The 18,700-nt window shown below is 43.7% G+C and overlaps 1 protein-coding gene across 2 annotated transcripts in view; it reads left to right on the forward strand.

Annotated features, from left to right (window-relative positions):
* The window catches only part of PTN (pleiotrophin), a 117,904-nt gene that overhangs the window by 35,467 nt on the left and 63,737 nt on the right, over positions 1-18,700 (forward strand). Inside the window, exon 1 of one of the 2 annotated variants that reach the window (XM_063928998.1) lies at positions 15,064-15,149. The exons of the other annotated variant lie outside the window; for it this stretch is intronic. Within the exon in view, the coding sequence (XP_063785068.1) occupies positions 15,106-15,149 (44 nt within the window). The 5' untranslated portion in view covers positions 15,064-15,105. Of the gene's footprint in view, positions 1-15,063; positions 15,150-18,700 lie in introns of those variants that run through there. 2 annotated transcript variants of the gene reach the window in all.

Consider the following 18,700-nt stretch of genomic DNA (forward strand, 5'->3'; position numbering starts at 1 on the left):
TAATACCTTTGTAGCAGAAACAATGACAACAAGTGATGATTATGCTCCCACGGTATAGCGGTAACCTGAGCGCACCTGTGTTCAATACTCAGGAGGAATATACAGTAAGTGGCCATTAGTAAAGTGTTTCTATACACTGTTCTAATGATTATCACCCTGCCAGCACATTAGCAGAGCCGTCCATGCAAGTGACACTTTGTTCTCCCAAATCGAATGGGTTTCTGATCTATAATGAAGCCCCTATGACTTTATAAATGAATATCATCGCTCAGAAAATGAGAGCGGAGGGAAGAAAAGGACGGTTTAAGCCTGAGAAAGAAAGAAAGATCCATATTAAACGCGACAAGTCTCTGGGTGCGCCAGCTGCCCTGGATTCTGGGCTCCTCTGGGTGCCCTGCTCGCCTTAATATAGGGTTTGTTGTTGAATCATTAATTTGTTTGGAACTCATTAAAAATCAGCTGTGACCCCAGGCGGAGAGGAGGTGCTGGCGGGCTCGTTAAGGCAACTTGTCTATAAATAGGTACGCGTGCTTGTATGGAGCACAGAGATGTGTGTCCTTAGGGAGAGAGGAAGTACCACGCAAGGCTGGCACAGAGAGCGGGCTCCAGGGAGAGTGTAGGAAGCAGGCCAGGGAAACGCATCCCCCCACCCTCCTGCATGCTGCACTAGGGTCTGCCCGGGGACACCTAAATGACTGTACTCGTTATGAAGATGCTAATGAAGATGTTACGTTGGTAATGGTTAGGAGAAGCTGCAGGATGTTACAGTTACAGTAAATTAGCAGCTACAGTATCACAGGCACTCGCACACTAATACTAAGAAGCTATTTCAGGATTTCTGAGTTTACCGGTTAAAAATATGGGGAAAATATAAAATATTAGCAATATGATAAGCAAAAACACTAAAACTTATCACCTCACATAAAATAATTACTAGTAAAATAGCAAGAATATAGTACTGAAGCATACCTCCCAACATGACCCTCTTCAGGAGGGACAAAATGTTCTGTTTCTGGACTTTTCTCTTAATTTATGATTGCTGGCACCTGTGTTGAACAGGTTAATGGATAAGAAAGGAATTTTAGCACAGGTGATGGCAATCATAAATTAAGAGGGAAGTCCAGGAGCAGAGCATTCTGTCCCTCCTGGAGAGGGTCATGTTGGGAGGTATGCTGAAGGTATATGAAATGCTTGATGTGTTTGGTGGGGGTGGGGGGATTATTTTCCTGTGCATACCAGATATCCTGTCTGGGTGTGGTATGGAAGGTAACCACACTTAGGTTGACAGTGTCTAGGTTGACCACTATTGCTCGACAGCAACTAGGTTGACAGGGATTCTAGGTCGACAGGGTCTCTAGGTCATACTTGCCTACCTGACCCTCTCCATGAGGGAGAAAATACTCTGTTCCTGGACTTTCCTGGTAATGTATGATTGCCATCACCTGTGGTGAAACACCTTTCTTATCAATTAACTAGCTCACCACAGGTGATGGCAATCATACATTACAAGGAAAGTCCAGGAACAGAGCATTTTCTCCCTCATGGAGGGGGTCAGGTAGGCAAGTATGCTCTAGGTCGACATGGTCTAGGGGTGACAGGTCAAAAGGTCGACATGAGTTTTTTTTAAATGTTTTTTGGTGTCGTTTTCACCATACAGTGACTGGGAACCCCAATTAGTGCACCATATCCCCTCGCCATGCTTCGGGCAAGGTGACTCGCTGTACTCGGCACAGGTTACCGTTCCCAATCGTAGTCCACGTGGATCATAAAGTATTAAAAAGTATAAAAAAAATGAGAAAAACTCATGTCGACCTAGAACATGTCGACCTAGGGACCCTGTCAACCTAGTTACTGTCGACCTAGAGACCGGATACCATCCTGTATGGAGCTTTTTTGGAGATTGTAGCATAACTCCTGATTATGGGGGTTATTCCGAGTTGATCGTTGCTGTGCTAAATTTAGCACAGCTACGAACATTCACACTGACATGCGTGGGGACGCCCAGCACAGGGCTAGCCCACCCCGCATGTCAGTCCGGCCCTCCCTCGCAGAAGTGCAAAGGCATCGCACAGCGGCGATGCCTCTGCACTTCAAGAGTAGCTTCCGGCCAGCGCAGCTTTAGTGTGCTAGCTGGGAGCTACTCATCGCTCCCCGGCCCGCAGCGGCTGTGTGTGACGTCACGCAGCCGATGCGGCCCACCCCCGTTCGGTCCGGCCACGCCTGCATTGGCCGGACCAAACCCACGAAATGGTGGCCAAACGCCGCCTTCCCGCCCAGCGATCGCCTCTGCCTGTCAATCAGGCAGAGGCGATCGCATCCCTGCTATGGCATTCGGCCGTCTAGCATGCTCCGGCGTACTACGGCGCCGGCGCATGCGCAGCAGGGACCCGTTCGCTCTGCCACGTTAAAACGCAGCGAGCGAACGGGTCAGAATGACCCCCTATGACGAGGCTGTTCTGATGAGCTGACCCCCTGGAAGAGGTGGGGCCTATGAAAAAGTGGGAGTGGTGTTGTGACAGTGCAACAGCCAGGGTCAGACTGGCCCACCGGGGAACAGGGGAAACCACCGGTGGGCCCCACTGCCTGTGGGCCCCACCCGCTCCTCAAGGGATCAGGTTCCAGATTGTGCACTTGAATTATATATTATACATACTGTATGTTACATTGTGACAGGATTATAGTGTAATTCCTACAGTGCATTGCTGTTAATAGCCTGGTACATTATCATGCATGCACTAGCAGTATTTACTATATATTATGCACTCGCCAATGCTTAGCTAAACTTCTAAACATGGGCCCCTACCACTGCATTCCCCCGGTGGGCCCTACATGCCCCAGTCCGACACTGGCAACAGCGATATAAAATGTGCGTATGGGGGCTTTTTTTTTTTAAATAATCCAAATTAAATGGGGAATTGGGGGGAGCGCCAAAATGTATATTTTACTATGCCCCCCCCAACCACAAAACATTCCTGCGCCCCTTATACACACCATTTCTGCAAACAAAAGCTCAGAGCCATTTTTAGTTTCAGACTTTAACTACACATAACGAGCAATTATAATTGTGCAGAAATGAGTGTAATGGTGTTAAATTGAATCTAAATGCAGCAGCCTCATGTGGCGCTCATCTGCGCTAATAGGTTTGTGCCAAATTTTCTCATCATGCCTTCAATTAATGCTTCACGTCGGATATCTGGCATTTTAATACTGGCTGACACTCTCTGATATTCCACCAACATAAAATGTGCCCTGAGAGTACAATAATTAACCACTGCATGTGTGATAGACTGATACAGACGCGGCTTTATCCCGGACCAAACGAGGAACCTTCCTTGTCAAGGTATCAGTTTGGGAAATAACCCCTTCAGCTGGGAACTCTCACATAGCAATGATGGCATAAGATACCCTTGGGAATGGATGGGGATTTGGTTTGGTGGACAGAGGGGGCACAGGGTGTGGATCTCAACCCTGCATGTCACCAGGCTTATACCAGCCACAGAACCTGCGTAATCCTTGAGTGTCCTGGTTTAAAGGGATAGTGTAAGCCTATCTCTAGGGTACAAAAATCAGAATTGTCCCTCCAAGAACCGGGCTATTGGCAGGTACGCTCAGCTAGCTCACTAGGGAGATGAGCAAGAAATGATAACAGCATATGGTATCACAGTACAGTACATGATGAATTATGGAAGCATATGGTATCACAGCACAGTGCATGATGGAATATGGAAGTATATGGTATCACAGCACAGTGTAGGATGGGAAATGAAAGTATATGGTATCACAGCACAGTGCATGATAAACTATGGAAGCATATGGTATTATAGTACAGTGCATGATGAATTATGGAAGCATATGGTATCACAGCACAGTGCATGGTAGAATATGGAAGCATATGGTATTACAGCACAGTGTAGGATGGGAAATGGAAGTATATGGTATCACAGTACAGTGCATGATAAACTATGGAAGCATATGGTATCACAATACAGTGCATGATGAATTAAGGAAGCATATGGTATCACAGCACAGTGCATGGTCGAATATGGAAGCATATGGTATTACAGCACAGTGTAGGATGGGAAATGAAAGTATATGGTATCACAGTACAGTGCATGATAAACTATGGAAGCATATGGTATCACAGCACAGTGCATGATGAATTATGGAAGCATATGGTATCACAGCACAGTGCATGGTCGAATATGGAAGCATATGGTATTACAGCACAGTGTAGGATGGGAAATGGAAGTATATGGTATCACAGTACAGTACAGTACATGATAAATTATGGAAGCATATGATATCACAGCACAGTGCATGATGGAATATAAAAGCATATGGTATCACAGCACAGTGCATGATGAATTATGGAAGCATATGGTATCACAGCACAGTGCATGGTCGAATATGGAAGCATATGGTATTACAGCACAGTGTAGGATGGGAAATGGAAGTATATGGTATCACAGTACAGTACAGTACATGATAAATTATGGAAGCATATGATATCACAGCACAGTGCATGATGGAATATAAAAGCATATGGTATCACAGCACAGTGCATGATGAATTATGGAAGCATATGGTATCACAGCACAGTGCATAATGGAATATGGAAGTATATGGTATCAAAGCACAGTGTTGGATGGGAAATGAAAGTATATGGTATCACAGTACAGTGCATGATGGAATATGGAAGTATATGGTATCACAGCACAGTGTAGGATGGGAAATGAAAGTATATGGTATCACAGTACAGTGCATGATAAACTACGGAAACATATGGTATCATAGTACAGTGCATGATGAATTATTGAAGCATATGGTATCACAGCACAGTGCATGGTAGAATATGGAAGCATATGGTATTACAGCACAGTGTAGGATGGGAAATGGAAGTATATGGTATCACAGTACAGTACATGATAAATTATGGAAGCATATGGTATCACAGCACAGTGTATGATGGAATTTAAAAGCATATGGTATCACAGCACAGTGCATGATGAATTATGGAAGCATATGGTATCACAGTACAGTGCATGATGAATTATGGAAGCATATGGTATCACAATACAGTGCATGATAAATTAAGGAAGCATATGGTATCACAGCACAGTGCATGATAGAATATGGAAGCATATGGTATCACAGCACAGTGTAGGATGGGAAATGGAAGTATATGGTATCACAGCACAGTACATGATGAATTATGGAAGCATACGGTATCACAGCACAGTGCATGACAGAATACGGAAGCATATGGTATCACAGCACAGTGTAGGGTGGGAAATGGAAGCATATGGTATCACAGCACAGTGCATGATTGAATATTAAAGCATATGGTATCACAGCACAGTGCATGTCGAATTATGGAAGAAATTGTATCACAGCACAGTGCATGATGAATTATGGAAGCATATGGTATCACAGTACAGTACATGATGATTTATGGAAGCATATGGTATCACAGTACAATACATGATGAATTATGGAAGCATATGGTATCACAATACAGTACATGATGAATTATGGAAGCATATGGTATCACAATACAGTACATGATTAATTCTGGAAGCATAAGGTATCACAGTACAGTACATGATGACTTATGGAAGCATATGGTATCACAGTACAGTACTTTATGAATTATGGAAGCATATGGTATCACAATACAGTACATGATGAATTATGGCAGTTTATGGTATCACAGTACAGTACATTATGAATTATGGAAGCATATGGTATCACAATACAGTACATGATGAATTATGGCAGTTTATGGTATCACAGTACATTATGAATTATGGAAGCATATGGTATCACAATACAGTACATGATGACTTATGGAAGCATATGGTATCACAGTACAGTACATGATGACTTATGGAAGCATATGGTATCACAGTACAGTACTTTATGAATTATGGAAGCATATGGTATCACAATACAGTACATGATGAATTATGGCAGTTTATGGTATCACAGTACAGTACATTATGAATTATGGAAGCATATGGTATCACAATACAGTATATGATGAATTATGGAAGCATTTGGGCTAGTGCAGTACAATGGATGTAATGTATTTGTTTGGAAAGAGGCAGTGTGGAGACTCAGCTGCTGTCCAATCTGTGATCAATTTTCTCTGCTGAAGGAGGAGATAAGTAAACTGCATGCTGAGATTTGTAGGATGTCTGTGTCCTTGAGTCCACCACTGCCTCAGAGATCCACCAGAAGACATTCTGCCTGGACTACTGTGTCCTCTCAAGGGCAGAGATTTCCAGAGGGACACAGACACCTCCCGCAAGCTGTGACACTGCAAAACTCATAGGCTGCTCTTGCAGGGCTGGAAGATACAACTAATAGAGGCTCTACAGAACGGGAGGATATGGGGACATCTACTAACTATAGCACAGGTTCTCAAACTCGGTCCTCAGGACCCCACACAGTGCATGTTTTTCAGGTAACCCAGCAGGTGCACAGGTGCATTAATTACCCACTGACACATTTTAAAAGGTCCACAGGTGGAACTAATTATTTCACTTGTGATTCTGTGAGGAGACCTGCAAAACATGCACTGTGTGGGGTCCTGAGGACTGAGTTTGAGAACCTGTGAACTATAGCATACCTCCCAACATGTCCCGCTCCAGGAGGGACACAATGCTCTGCTTCTGGACTTTTCTCTTAATTTATGATTGCCGGCACCTGTGTTGAACAGGTTAATGAATAAGAAAGGTGTTTCAGCACAGGTGATGGCAATCATAGCATAAGAGGGAAGTCCAGGAGCAGAGCATTCTGTCCCTCCTGGAGAGGGTCATGTTGGGAGGTATGACTATAGCACAGGTTCTCAAACTCGGTCCTCAGGACCCCACACAGTGCATGTTTTGCAGGTCTCCTCACAGAATCACAAGTGAAATAATTAACTCCTCCTGTGGACCTTTTAAAATGTGTCAGTGAGTAATTAATACACCTGTGCACCTGCTGGGTGACCTGCAAAACATGCACTGTGTGGGGTCCTGAGGACCGAGTTTGAGAACCACTGGACTATAGGAACAAGAAAATTGCATTTCCAAAAAGGACTGCACTTCTCTTGGGAGATTCCAATATTAGAGTAATACATCCGGGAAATGCAAATGAAGTAGAGAAACAAGTAAGGTGCTTACCTGGAGCCACAGCTCCAAGGGATAAAGGGGGTCATTCCGACCTAATCGCACGCTAGGATTTTTCGCTGCGCTGTGATCAGGTCACTACTGCGCATGTGTATGCACCGCAATGCGCAGGAGTTTCATATGGGTACAAAGCAGAACGTTGCTGAGCGATGGATTTTATGAAGAATCCATTCGCACAGCCAATCGCAAGGAGATTGACAGGAAGAGGGCGTTTGTGGAAGTCAACTGACCGTTTTCTGTGAGTGTTTGGAAAAACGCAGGCGTGTCCAATCGTTTGCAGGGAGGGTGTCTGACGTCAATTCTGGTCCTGGACAGGCTGAAGTGATCGCAGCGGCTGAGTGAGTTCTGAGCTACTCAGAAACTGCACAAAATTTTTTTTGTACCGCTCAGCTGCACATGCGATCGCACACTTGCATAGCGAAAATACACTCCCCCATGGGCGGCGACTATCTGATCGCAGCGCTGCAAAAAGTAGCTAGCGAGCGATCAGCTCGGAATGATCCCCTAAGAGCGCATGCTAAGAATTGTGAAGGCAGCAAGAAAAGATGAGGAGGTGGATGTCATTGTCCACCTAGGGACAAATGACCTGGCAAATGCTGAACTCATGGCCATAAAAGATTAATTTAGAAAGTTAGGAACTGCTCTGAAGCAGGTGGCAACCACTGTAACCTTTTCAGAAGTATTGCCAGTACACAGATGGGAAGACAGAACTCATTGCATCAGAAACTTCAATGTTTGTTTAAGGACTTGGTGCAATGAGGAGAGATTTGGATTTATATGCCATAGTCACACCATCTGGCAAGATAGGAGCTTATACAAAAGTGATGGCCTGCACCAGGGCCGGACTGGGACTAAAAATAGGCCCTGGCATTTTTGAAGCACACAGGCCCACCTCTGTGACTCCTCCCCTTACTATTCCTGACTCCTCCCACTTATTAGTCTATGCTCTTACAAATATAATCAGAGCTCGCGGACCGGCAGCGGCGGCTCCTGATTGGCTGCCGGTCCGCGAGCTCTGATTGGCTCACGAACCGCGGCTGGTTTGAAGTCCGCTACACACCGCCAGACATAGCCGCGCTGGCGCGCTCTGAGCTTCTGACAGCTGAGACACGCTGCCGCCGGACTGAGGCCACAAGAGGGGGTCTGCTGTACCGGCCCACGTGGCCATCGGCCCTTCTGGCATTTGCCAGAAGTGCCAGATGGCCAGTCCGGCCCTGGCCTGCACCCACCTTCAAGGGGAACGAGAATACTAACTGAACAGTTTGGATGCTTCATCTAGAACTATTTAAACTAACAGAGGGGGGCAGTGAACCAAATAGGAATAAAGCAATCTGCTCCCCCAACACAGAGGGTTTGTTTCTGCAGGCAAATGGAATAGGAAGCATAGCAACAGAAACAGAAGATAATTCAGATCAAAACCAAATAAACATAGCCAGAGAGAAGAACATAGCTAGGAACAGGAAAAGCACAAACAAAACTCTAAAAGCTATGTGTGCAAATGCTAGGAGCTTAGGAAATAAAATCCCAGAACTAATTGCAATAATGACAAGGGATGATCTAGATATTGTGGCAATTACAGAGTCATGGTGCAATGAAAATCATGACTGGGACATAGCTATACCGGGATATACTTTATTTAGGAAGTACAGAATGGGAAAAATCGGAGGAGGGGTATCAATGTATGTAAAAAAAAAAAGCATAAATACTACCTTAATACAAAGTATTGAAGAAAAAACTGAGGCCCTTTGGGTGACCATAGAAACAGGGGAGAAGTCAATTATTCGTATTGGCGTGATATACAGGCCACCAGGACAGGAAGAAGAACTGGACAAGAACCTATTGCAGGACATAACTAAAATGACATTAAATGGAGAGGTAATAATCATGGGAGACTTTAATCTTCCTGAGGTAAACTGGGAGGTATCTGTTGCTAGTTCCACTAGCAGTAGAGACATTTTAAATTCCCTTCAGGGAGCATCCCTCCACCAATTGGTGAGGGAGCCCACTCGGAAAGATACAATATTAGACTTAATACCATACTTGCCTACCTGACCCTCTCCATGAGGGAGAAAATGCTCTGTTCCTGGACTTTCCTGGTAATGTATGATTGGCATCACCTGTGGTGAGCTAGTTAATTGATAAGAAAGGTGTTTCACCACAGGTGATGGCAATCATACATTACCAGGAAAGTCCAGGAACAGAGCATTTTCTCCCTCATGGAGAGGGTCAGATAGGCAAGTATGCTTAATACTTACAAATGGAGACAGAAAATCGGACGTAAAAGTAGGTGAAAACCTGGGATCCAGTGATCATCAAGCAGTATGGTTCAGCATAAAGACAGAGACTGACTCGTCCCATACAAAATCAAAGGTGTTGGATTTTAGGAAGGCTGATTTTGTAGGGATGGGAAAATGTGTAAGCGATTCTATGACAGAGCGGAGGAACTTGGAAGCAGTGCAGGAGAGGTGGGAAACGTTAAAAAGTGCAATATTAAAGGCAACAGACCTTTGTATCAAACGTGTTAGGAAAAACACAAGGAAAAGGAAGCCAGTGTGGTTTGCGAAAGAAGTAGCAAGTATTGTGAAAGAAAAAAAGATGGCTTTTAGGAAATACAAGCAGACACAAAATAATGAAGACAAAGAGATATATTTTGTTAGACAGAAGAAGACTAAAACTAGGCATACACTATACAATTATCTGTCAGATAATCTGTGGTTGGAATGAAAATCTGGTAATGGATGAGAACAACTGATAATCGACCATTTACTACCAAACACTGGAAAATGGACAAAACCTGTCCGTGATTTAACCAATTTGTATAAACTACAGTTTTTGTCCATTTTCCAGTGTTTGGTAGCAAATGTTCGATTGTCAATTTCTCTCATCCATTGCCAGGTTTTCATTCCAACCACAAATTATCTTGCAGATAATTGTATAGTGTATGCCCAGCTGACGAAGGTAATCAGATGTGCAAAGGCACAAGCTGAGGAGAAAATGGCCCAGTCAGTGGGTAAAGGACGCAAAACATTTTTTTAGGTATATAAGTGAAAGGAGAAAAACAAAAGGCGGAATTATGAAACTAAAGACAGAGACTGGGAGTCTTGTTGAGGGAGACAGTGTAATAGCAGATCATCTTAATAATTATTTTTGCTCAGTATTCACTACTGAAAGAGAGGGGAAGAGGCCACAGTTAAGTTGCAGGGATATTCAGGAAAATGAAACAAGTACATTTACAGAGGAGAAGGTCCTAACAGAACTCTCAAAGCTGAAAGTGGACAAATCTATGGGGCCAGATGAGATACATCCAAGGATACTAAAAGAACTTAAAGAGGTGCTGGTAGCACCATTGACAGAATTATTCAACCAGTCATTAGCTACAGGAGTAATTCCTTAGGACTGGCAAAGAGCAAACGTAGTCCCACTGCACAAAAGTGGAAGCAAGGAAGAGGCAAACAACTACAGACCAACGAGTCTTACATCAGTAGTAAGAAAACTGATGGAAACACTCTTAAAAGAAAGAGTTGTAGATTATCTCAAATCCAGCAATTTACAGGATCCCAAACAGCATGGATTCACTGGGGGGAGATCATGTCAAACAAATCTTATTTACTTTTTTGACTGTGTGACTAAAGTGATGGATAAAAGTGGAGCCATGGATATAGCTTATCTAGACTTTAGTAAGGCTTTTGACACTGTTCCACATCGCAGACTGCTAAATAAACTTGGAAGCTTGGGATTGGATACTAGGATTATTGAATGGATAAGATCTTGGTTGCAGGATAGAAAACAGAGAGTTGTAATAAATGGAGTGCATTCACAGGAGGAAAATGTTACCAGTGGAGTACCCCAGGGATCTGTACTTGGACCAGTGCTTATTAATATCTTTATTGGTGACATTGCAAATGGCATTAAAGGGAAAGTATGCCTTTTTGCAGATGACACAAAGGTATGCAACAGGGTAGACACACCAGGAGGGGTAAAACAAATGATTGAGGATCTAGGTAGACTAGAGGGATGGTCAAGAGTGTGGCAATTACAGTTTAATGACAAAAAATGCAAAATCTTGCACTTGGATCTCAAAAATCCAAAGGCTAAATATAGTATTAATGGCACTATACTGGAAACTACTGAGGAGGAAAGGGATCTAGGAGTCACTATTTCAGGTGACATAAAGGCAGGTAAGCAATGTAACACAGCAATGAGGAAGGCTAGTTAGATGCTTGGTGCATTGGGAGAGTAATCAGCAGCAGAAAGAAAGAAGTAATAATGCTACTGTATAGGTCATTGGTACGGCCTCATCTAGAATACTGTGTCCAGTTCAGGAGGCCATATCTTCAGAAGGATATTAATACATTAGAGAGTGTACAAAGAAGGGCAACTAAAATGGTGCATGGCCTACATCACAAAACATACCCAGAAAGACTAAGAAATCTCAATATCTATAGTTTGGAGCAGAGAAGGGAAAGGGGAGACGTGATAGAAACTATCACATATATAAAGGGTTTTAACAAAGTCCAGGAGGGAAACATTCTCCAAATGAAGATAAGCAATAGGACACGAGGACATGAGGAGGGGGGGGGGGGGGGGAGGTTCAGGGGTAATTTGAGGAAAAATGACTTCACAGAAAGGGTAGTGGACAGGTGGAATAGCCTCCCATCAGAGGTGCTAGAGGCTAACTACAGTAGAACAATTTAGACATGCATGGGATAGACATAAGGATATTCTTACAAAGAAATAAGGATCAAATAAGGGTTGAGATAAAAATATGGTAAGAAAAAGGGCAGACTAGATGGGCCAAGTGGTTCTTATCTGCCGTAAAATTCTATGTTTCTATGCTTCTATATGGTATCACAATATAGTACATGATGAATGATGGAAACATATGGTATCACAGTACATTACATGATAATTATGGAAGCATATGGTATAACAGCACAGTGCATGATCGAATATGGAAGCATATGGTATCACAGCATAGTACAGGATGGAATATGGAAGTATATGGTATCACGGTGCAATGTATGATGAATATAGAAGCATATGGTATCACATTGCAGTTTATAATTGAATATGGAAGCATATGGCATTTGCCCTCATGGCACGCTTACTGTCCAGGTTTTAAGGATATCCATACTTAAGCACAAGTTATTTAATTAGAACCTCAGTCAGTGTGATTAACATGTGAACACTCATGGATATCCTTAAAACCTGGACTGTTAGGGTGCCTAGAGTACTGAGAAACCCTGGCATAAGGTATCACAGAGCAGTACATAATGGAATATGGAAGCATATGGCATCACAGCACAGTGTATGATGTAATCTGGAAGCGCATGGTATCACAGCACATCGTATGATGGACTCTGGAAGTATATGGTATCACGCCCAGTGTATGGTGTAATATTGAAGCATAGGGTAACAAAGCATAGTGTATTATTAAATATGAAAATATATCGTATTGCAGCGCAGTGTATGATGGAATATGGAAGCATATGGTATCATCATGCAGTGTATGCATTGGCGTTTCTATAATGGGTGCAGTGTGTGCGCGGCACATGGGCACCTGAGTCCAGGGGGGGCCACACCACACACACTGCCCCCATTTCTCCTATACTTACCTTTCCGGAGTCCACCGGTGACCGTGTGTGGGCCCCCTCCTCTCCTGTAGCCGTCACCGCCGCTGCTAGCGCACTGACCACTAGAGACTCTGGCACAGTGCCAGAGTCTACAGCGCATGCGCAGGATTCCGAAAAAATGGCACGGCGGCCATTTTTCGGAGTCCTGCGCATGCGCTGTAGACTCTGGCACTGTGCCAGAGTCTACAGCGTTCAGAGCGCTAGCAGCGGCGCGACAGCTACAGGAGAGGGGGGGGGGCCCACACACGGAGTCTGCACATAGGTCCCCTCCTCTCTAGAGATGACCCAAAGTGTATGATATACCATGGAAGAAGCATATGGTATCACAGTGCAGTGTATGATTCAATTTGGAAGCCTATGGTATCACAGTGCAGCATAGAATGGAATATGAAAGCATATGGTATCATAATGCAGTATATGAAATAATTTGGAAGCATATGGTATCACAAGGCAGTGTATGATGGAATTTGGAAGAATATGGTATCATACCCAGTGTAGGATGGAATGTGAAAGTATATGGTATCACAGTGCAGTGTAAGATTATTATTATTATTATTATTAGCAGTTTCTTATACAGCGCAGCATATTCTGTTGCGCTTTACAATTAGAACAACAGTAATAGAACAAAACTGGGCAAAAACAGACAGACATAGAGGTAGGAAGGCCCTGCTCGCAAGCTTACAATCTATAGGGAAATAGGTATTGATACACAAGGATAGATGCTACCTGTTGTTACATAATGGTTCCCCAGATTGCTAGGTTCTTAATGGGTTGTATGATATAATCACCCAGCAATGTTGGAAGACAGAATATGTGAGGTTATGTGGACTGTACACAGAGAGGATGTTATTAGATAGGCATACCTCCCAACTTTGGCTGCCTCGAAAGAGGGACACATGCGCGGCGAAGCCGCATGCGCTCCCGAAAAAGGGGCGTGACCTATGAAAAGGGGGCGTGGCTTCACGGGAAGACCCGCGATCGCGAGCCACGCCCCCGATTTTGTCACTGAGGGGGCATGCCCAGCGCTCCGTGAGCCGCAGGCATGCCCCCTCTCCCTCTGTCTACAATGAATAGACGCTGTGCGCATGTGCACAGCGTCTATTCACCGCTGCTCTGCTAAGCAGAGCAGCGAGAGACAGAGCCTCCCAACTGCCCCCCCACCGCGGGACACTACGGCCCGCGGGTGGGACAGCGGGACAGACCCCAAAAAACGGGACTGTCCCGCGAAAATCGGGACAGTTGGGAGGTATGGATAGGGAAGCTCTGAAGGTTATGTGTTTGGGTCTGGAATTTGATAGGCTTCTCTGAAGAGGTGAGTTTTCAGGGAACGTTTAAGGTCTGGAGACTAGGGGGGTCATTCCGACCTGATCGCACACTAGCTATTTTTTGCAGCGCTGCGATCAGGTCAAAACTCTGCAAAACTGCGCATGCACGGCAATGCGCAGGAGCATCATACGGGTACAAAGCGGTTCATTGCTGGGCGATGGATTTAACAAAGAATCCATTCGCACAGCCGATCGCAAGTAGATTGACAGGAAGAAGGCGTTTATGGGTGAACTGACCGTTGTTCGCTTGCTAGCTATTTTTTGCAGCGCTGCGAACAGATAGTCGCCGCCTATGGGGGAGTGTATTTTCGCTTTGCAAGTGTGCGATCGCATGTGCAGCCGAGCGGTACAAAAAAGTTTTGTGCAGTATCTGAGTAGCTCAGAACTTACTCAGCCGCTGCGATCACTTCAGCCTGTCTGGTCCCGGTATTGACGTCAGACACCCGCCCTGCAAACGCTTGGACACGTCTGCGTTTTTCCAACCACTCCCAGAAAACGGTCAGTTGACTTCCACAAACGCCTTCTTCCTGTAAATCTCTTTGCGATCGGCTGTGCGAATGGATTCTTCGTAAAATCCAGCTCAGCAACGATCCGCTTTGTACCTGTACGACACGCTTGTGCATTGCGGTGCATACGCATGCGCAGTTCTGACCTGATTGCAGCGCAGCAAAAAATCCTAGCGTGCGATTAGGTCGGAATGACTCCCAAAGTCCTTTAATTTTGAGAGGGAACAAGTAATGCGTGTGGATGAGAGACGCAGATCTTGTGCAGAGCGGAGAGGTCTGGTAGGGAGATATATTGAGATGAGTGAAGAGATGTATGTTGGTGCAGTTTGGTTAATAGCCTTGTATATAAGTAAAAGTATTTTATATTTAACACAGTAAAATACCGGTAACCAGTGGAGGGACTGACAGAGTGGATCTGCAGACGATGAACGTCTAAGCGAGAAAAATCAGCCTTGCAGATGCATTCAGAATGGATTGTAGTGGTGAGACTGTCTTTTTGGGAAGACCAGTAAGGTGACTATTGCAATAATCAATGCGGGAGATAATGAGAGCATGAATTAGAGTTTTTGCTGTGTCTTGTGTGAGGTATGATCGTATTTGGATATGTTTTTTTGGTGCATGTAACATGATTTAGAGACAGATTGAATGTGGGGAACAAAGGACAGATCAGAGCATACTTGCCTACCTGTCCCTCTCCATGAGGGAGAAAATGCTCTGTTCCTGGACTTTCCTGGTAATGTATGATTGCCATCACCTGTGGTGAAACACCTTTCTTATCAATTAACTAGCTCACCACAGGTGATGGCAATCATACATTACCAGGAAAGTCCAGGAACAGAGCATTTTCTCCCTCATGGAGAGGGTCAGGTAGGCAAGTATATAGATATCAGGTTGGTAAGTACTCTTGGCTGGTGGGAAAATAATGGAAGCATATGGTATCACAGCACAGTGTAGGATGGAATGTGGAAGCATAGCAGCATACCTCCCAACATGACCCTCTCCAGGAGGGACACAATGCTCTGCTGCTGGACTTTTCTCCTAATTTATGATCACCGGCACCTGTTTTGAACAGGTTAATGGACAAGAAAGGTGTTTGAGCACAGGTGATGGCAATCATACATTAAGAGGGAAGTCCAGGAGCAGAGCATTGTGTCCCTCCTGGAGAGGGTCATGTTGGGAGGTATGGCGCAGTATAAGATGGAAAATGGAAGAATATGGTATCACAACGCAATGATGTAATATAGAAGCATACAGTATCATAACACAGTATATGAATGAATATGAATCTTATGGTATCATTGTGCAGTGTTTGATACAGTGTGGAAGCATATGGTATCACAGTGCAGTGTATGACACAATATGGAAGCATATGGTATCACATTGCCGTAAATGTGCATCCAGAAAGTATTCACAGCGCATCACTTTTAACACATTTTGTTACAGCCTTATTTCAAAATGGAATAAATTCATTTTTTGCCTCAAAATTCTACACACAATACCCCATAATGACAATGTAAAAAGTTTTTGGGAGATTTTTGCAAATGTATTAAAAATAAAAAACGAAGAAATCACATGTATATAAGTATTCACAGCCTTTGCCATGAAGCTCAAAATTGAGTTCAGGTGCCTCCTGTTTCCACTGATCATCCTTGAGACGTTCCTACAGCTTAATTGGAGTCCACCTGTGGTACAAATCTGGGTAAGGGTACAGAATAATAATGGGGCAGATGTATTAACCTGGAGAAGGCGTAAGGAAGTGATAAACCAGTGATATGTGCATGGTGATAAACACACCAGCCAATCAGATCCTAACTGTTAATTTACATATTGGAGCTGATTGGCTGGTGCTTATATCACCTTGCACATATCACTGGTTTATCACTTCCTTATGCCTTCTCCAGGTTAATACATCTGCCCCATCATCTGCTGCTTTGAAGGTCCCAATGAGCACAGTGGACTCTATCATCTGTAAATGGAAGAAGTTCGGAAACACCAGGACTCTTCCTAGAGCTGGACGACCGTCCAAACTGAGCGATCAGGGGACAAGGGCCCTAGTCAGGGAGGTGGCCAAGAACCCGATGGTCACTCTGGCAGAGTTACAGCATTCCTCTGTAGAGAGAGGAGAACCTTCCAGAAGGACAGCCATCTCTGCAGCAATCCACCAATCAGGCCTGTATGGTAGAGTGGCCAGACGGAAGCCACTGCTTAGTAAAAAGCACATGGCAGCCCGCTTGGAGTTTGCCAAAATGCACCTGAAGGACTCTCAGACCATGAGAAACAAAATTCTCTGTGTATATGGTATCACAGTGCAGTAATGAATGATACAATATGGAAGAATATGGTATCACAGTGCAGTGTATGATACAATATGGAAGCATATGGTATCACAGTGCAGTAATGATACAATATGGAAGTATATGGTATCACAGTGCAGTAATGATACAATATGGTAGTATATGGTATCACAGTGCAGTGTATGATACAATATGGACGTATATACAGTGCAGTGTATGATACAATATGGAAGCATATGGTATCACAGTGCAGTAATGATACAATATGGAGGTGGGTCTAGTACGTTTTGCTGGCGCTTGGGATCCCGGCGCCCTGCATAGCAGCCCCGGGATCCCGACCACCGGCATGCAGGCAGCGGGGTGAGCGCAAAAGAGCCCCTTGCAGGCTGGCTGCGCTCTGCATGCTGCAGGCACGGTAGCAACGCTATTTATTCTCCCTCCAGGGGTGTCGTGGACACCCCAAGAGGGAGAATAGTTGTCGGTATGCCAGCGTCGATATGGTGAGCCCGACAGCTGGCATATCAAATGCCTCCCTATGGAAGTATATGGTATCACAGTGCAAAAATGATACAATATGGAAGTATATGGTATCACAGTGCAAAAATGATACAATATGGAAGTATATGGTATCACAGTTTAGTGAATGATACAATATGGAAGTATACGGTATCACGGTGCAGAGTATGATACAATATGGAAGTATATGGTATCACAGTTTAGTGAATGATACAATATGGAAGTATACGGTATCACGGTGCAGAGTATGATACAATATGGATGTATATGGTATCACAGTGCAGTGTATGATACAATATGGAAGTATACGGTATCACAGTGTAGTGAATGATACAATATGGAAGTATATGGTATCACAGTGCAGTGTATGATACAATATGGAAGTATATGGTATCACAGTGCAGTGTATGATACAATATGGAAGTATATGGTATCACAGTGCAGTGTATGATACAATATGGAAGTATATGGTATCACAGTGCAGTGTATGATACAATATGGAAGCATATGGCATCACAGTGCAGTAATGATACAATATGGAATGGAAGTATATGGTATCACAGTGCAGTAATGATACAATATGGTAGTATATGGTATCACAGTGCAGTGTATGATACAATATGGAAGTATATGGTATCACAGTGCAGTAATGATACAATATGGTAGTATATGGTATCACAGTGCAGTGTATGATACAATATGGAAGTATATGGTATCACAGTGCAGTGTATGATACAATATGGAAGTATATGGTATCACAGTGCAGTGTATGATACAATATGGAAGTATATGGTATCACAGTGCAGTGTATGATACAATATGGAAGTATATGGTATCACAGTGCAGTGTATGATACAATATGGAAGTATATGGTATCACAGTGCAGTAATGATACAATATGGTAGTATATGGTATCACAGTGCAGTGTATGATGCAATATGGAAGTATATGGTATCACAGTGCAGTGTATGATACAAAATGGATGTATATGGTATCACAGTGCAGTGTATGATACAATATGGAAGCATATGGTATCACAGTGCAGTAATGATACAATATGGAAGTATATGGTATCACAGTGCAGTAATGATACAATATGGTAGTATATGGTATCACAGTGCAGTGTATGATACAATATGGACGTATATGGTATCATAGTGCAGTGTATGATACAATATGGACGTATGGTATCACAGTGCAGTGTATGATACAATATGGAAGCATATGGTATCACAGTGCAGTAATGATACAATA

The sequence above is a fragment of the Pseudophryne corroboree genome, chromosome 6 (assembly GCF_028390025.1).
Source record: "Pseudophryne corroboree isolate aPseCor3 chromosome 6, aPseCor3.hap2, whole genome shotgun sequence".
In the NCBI taxonomy this organism is placed as follows: Eukaryota; Metazoa; Chordata; class Amphibia; order Anura; family Myobatrachidae; genus Pseudophryne; species Pseudophryne corroboree.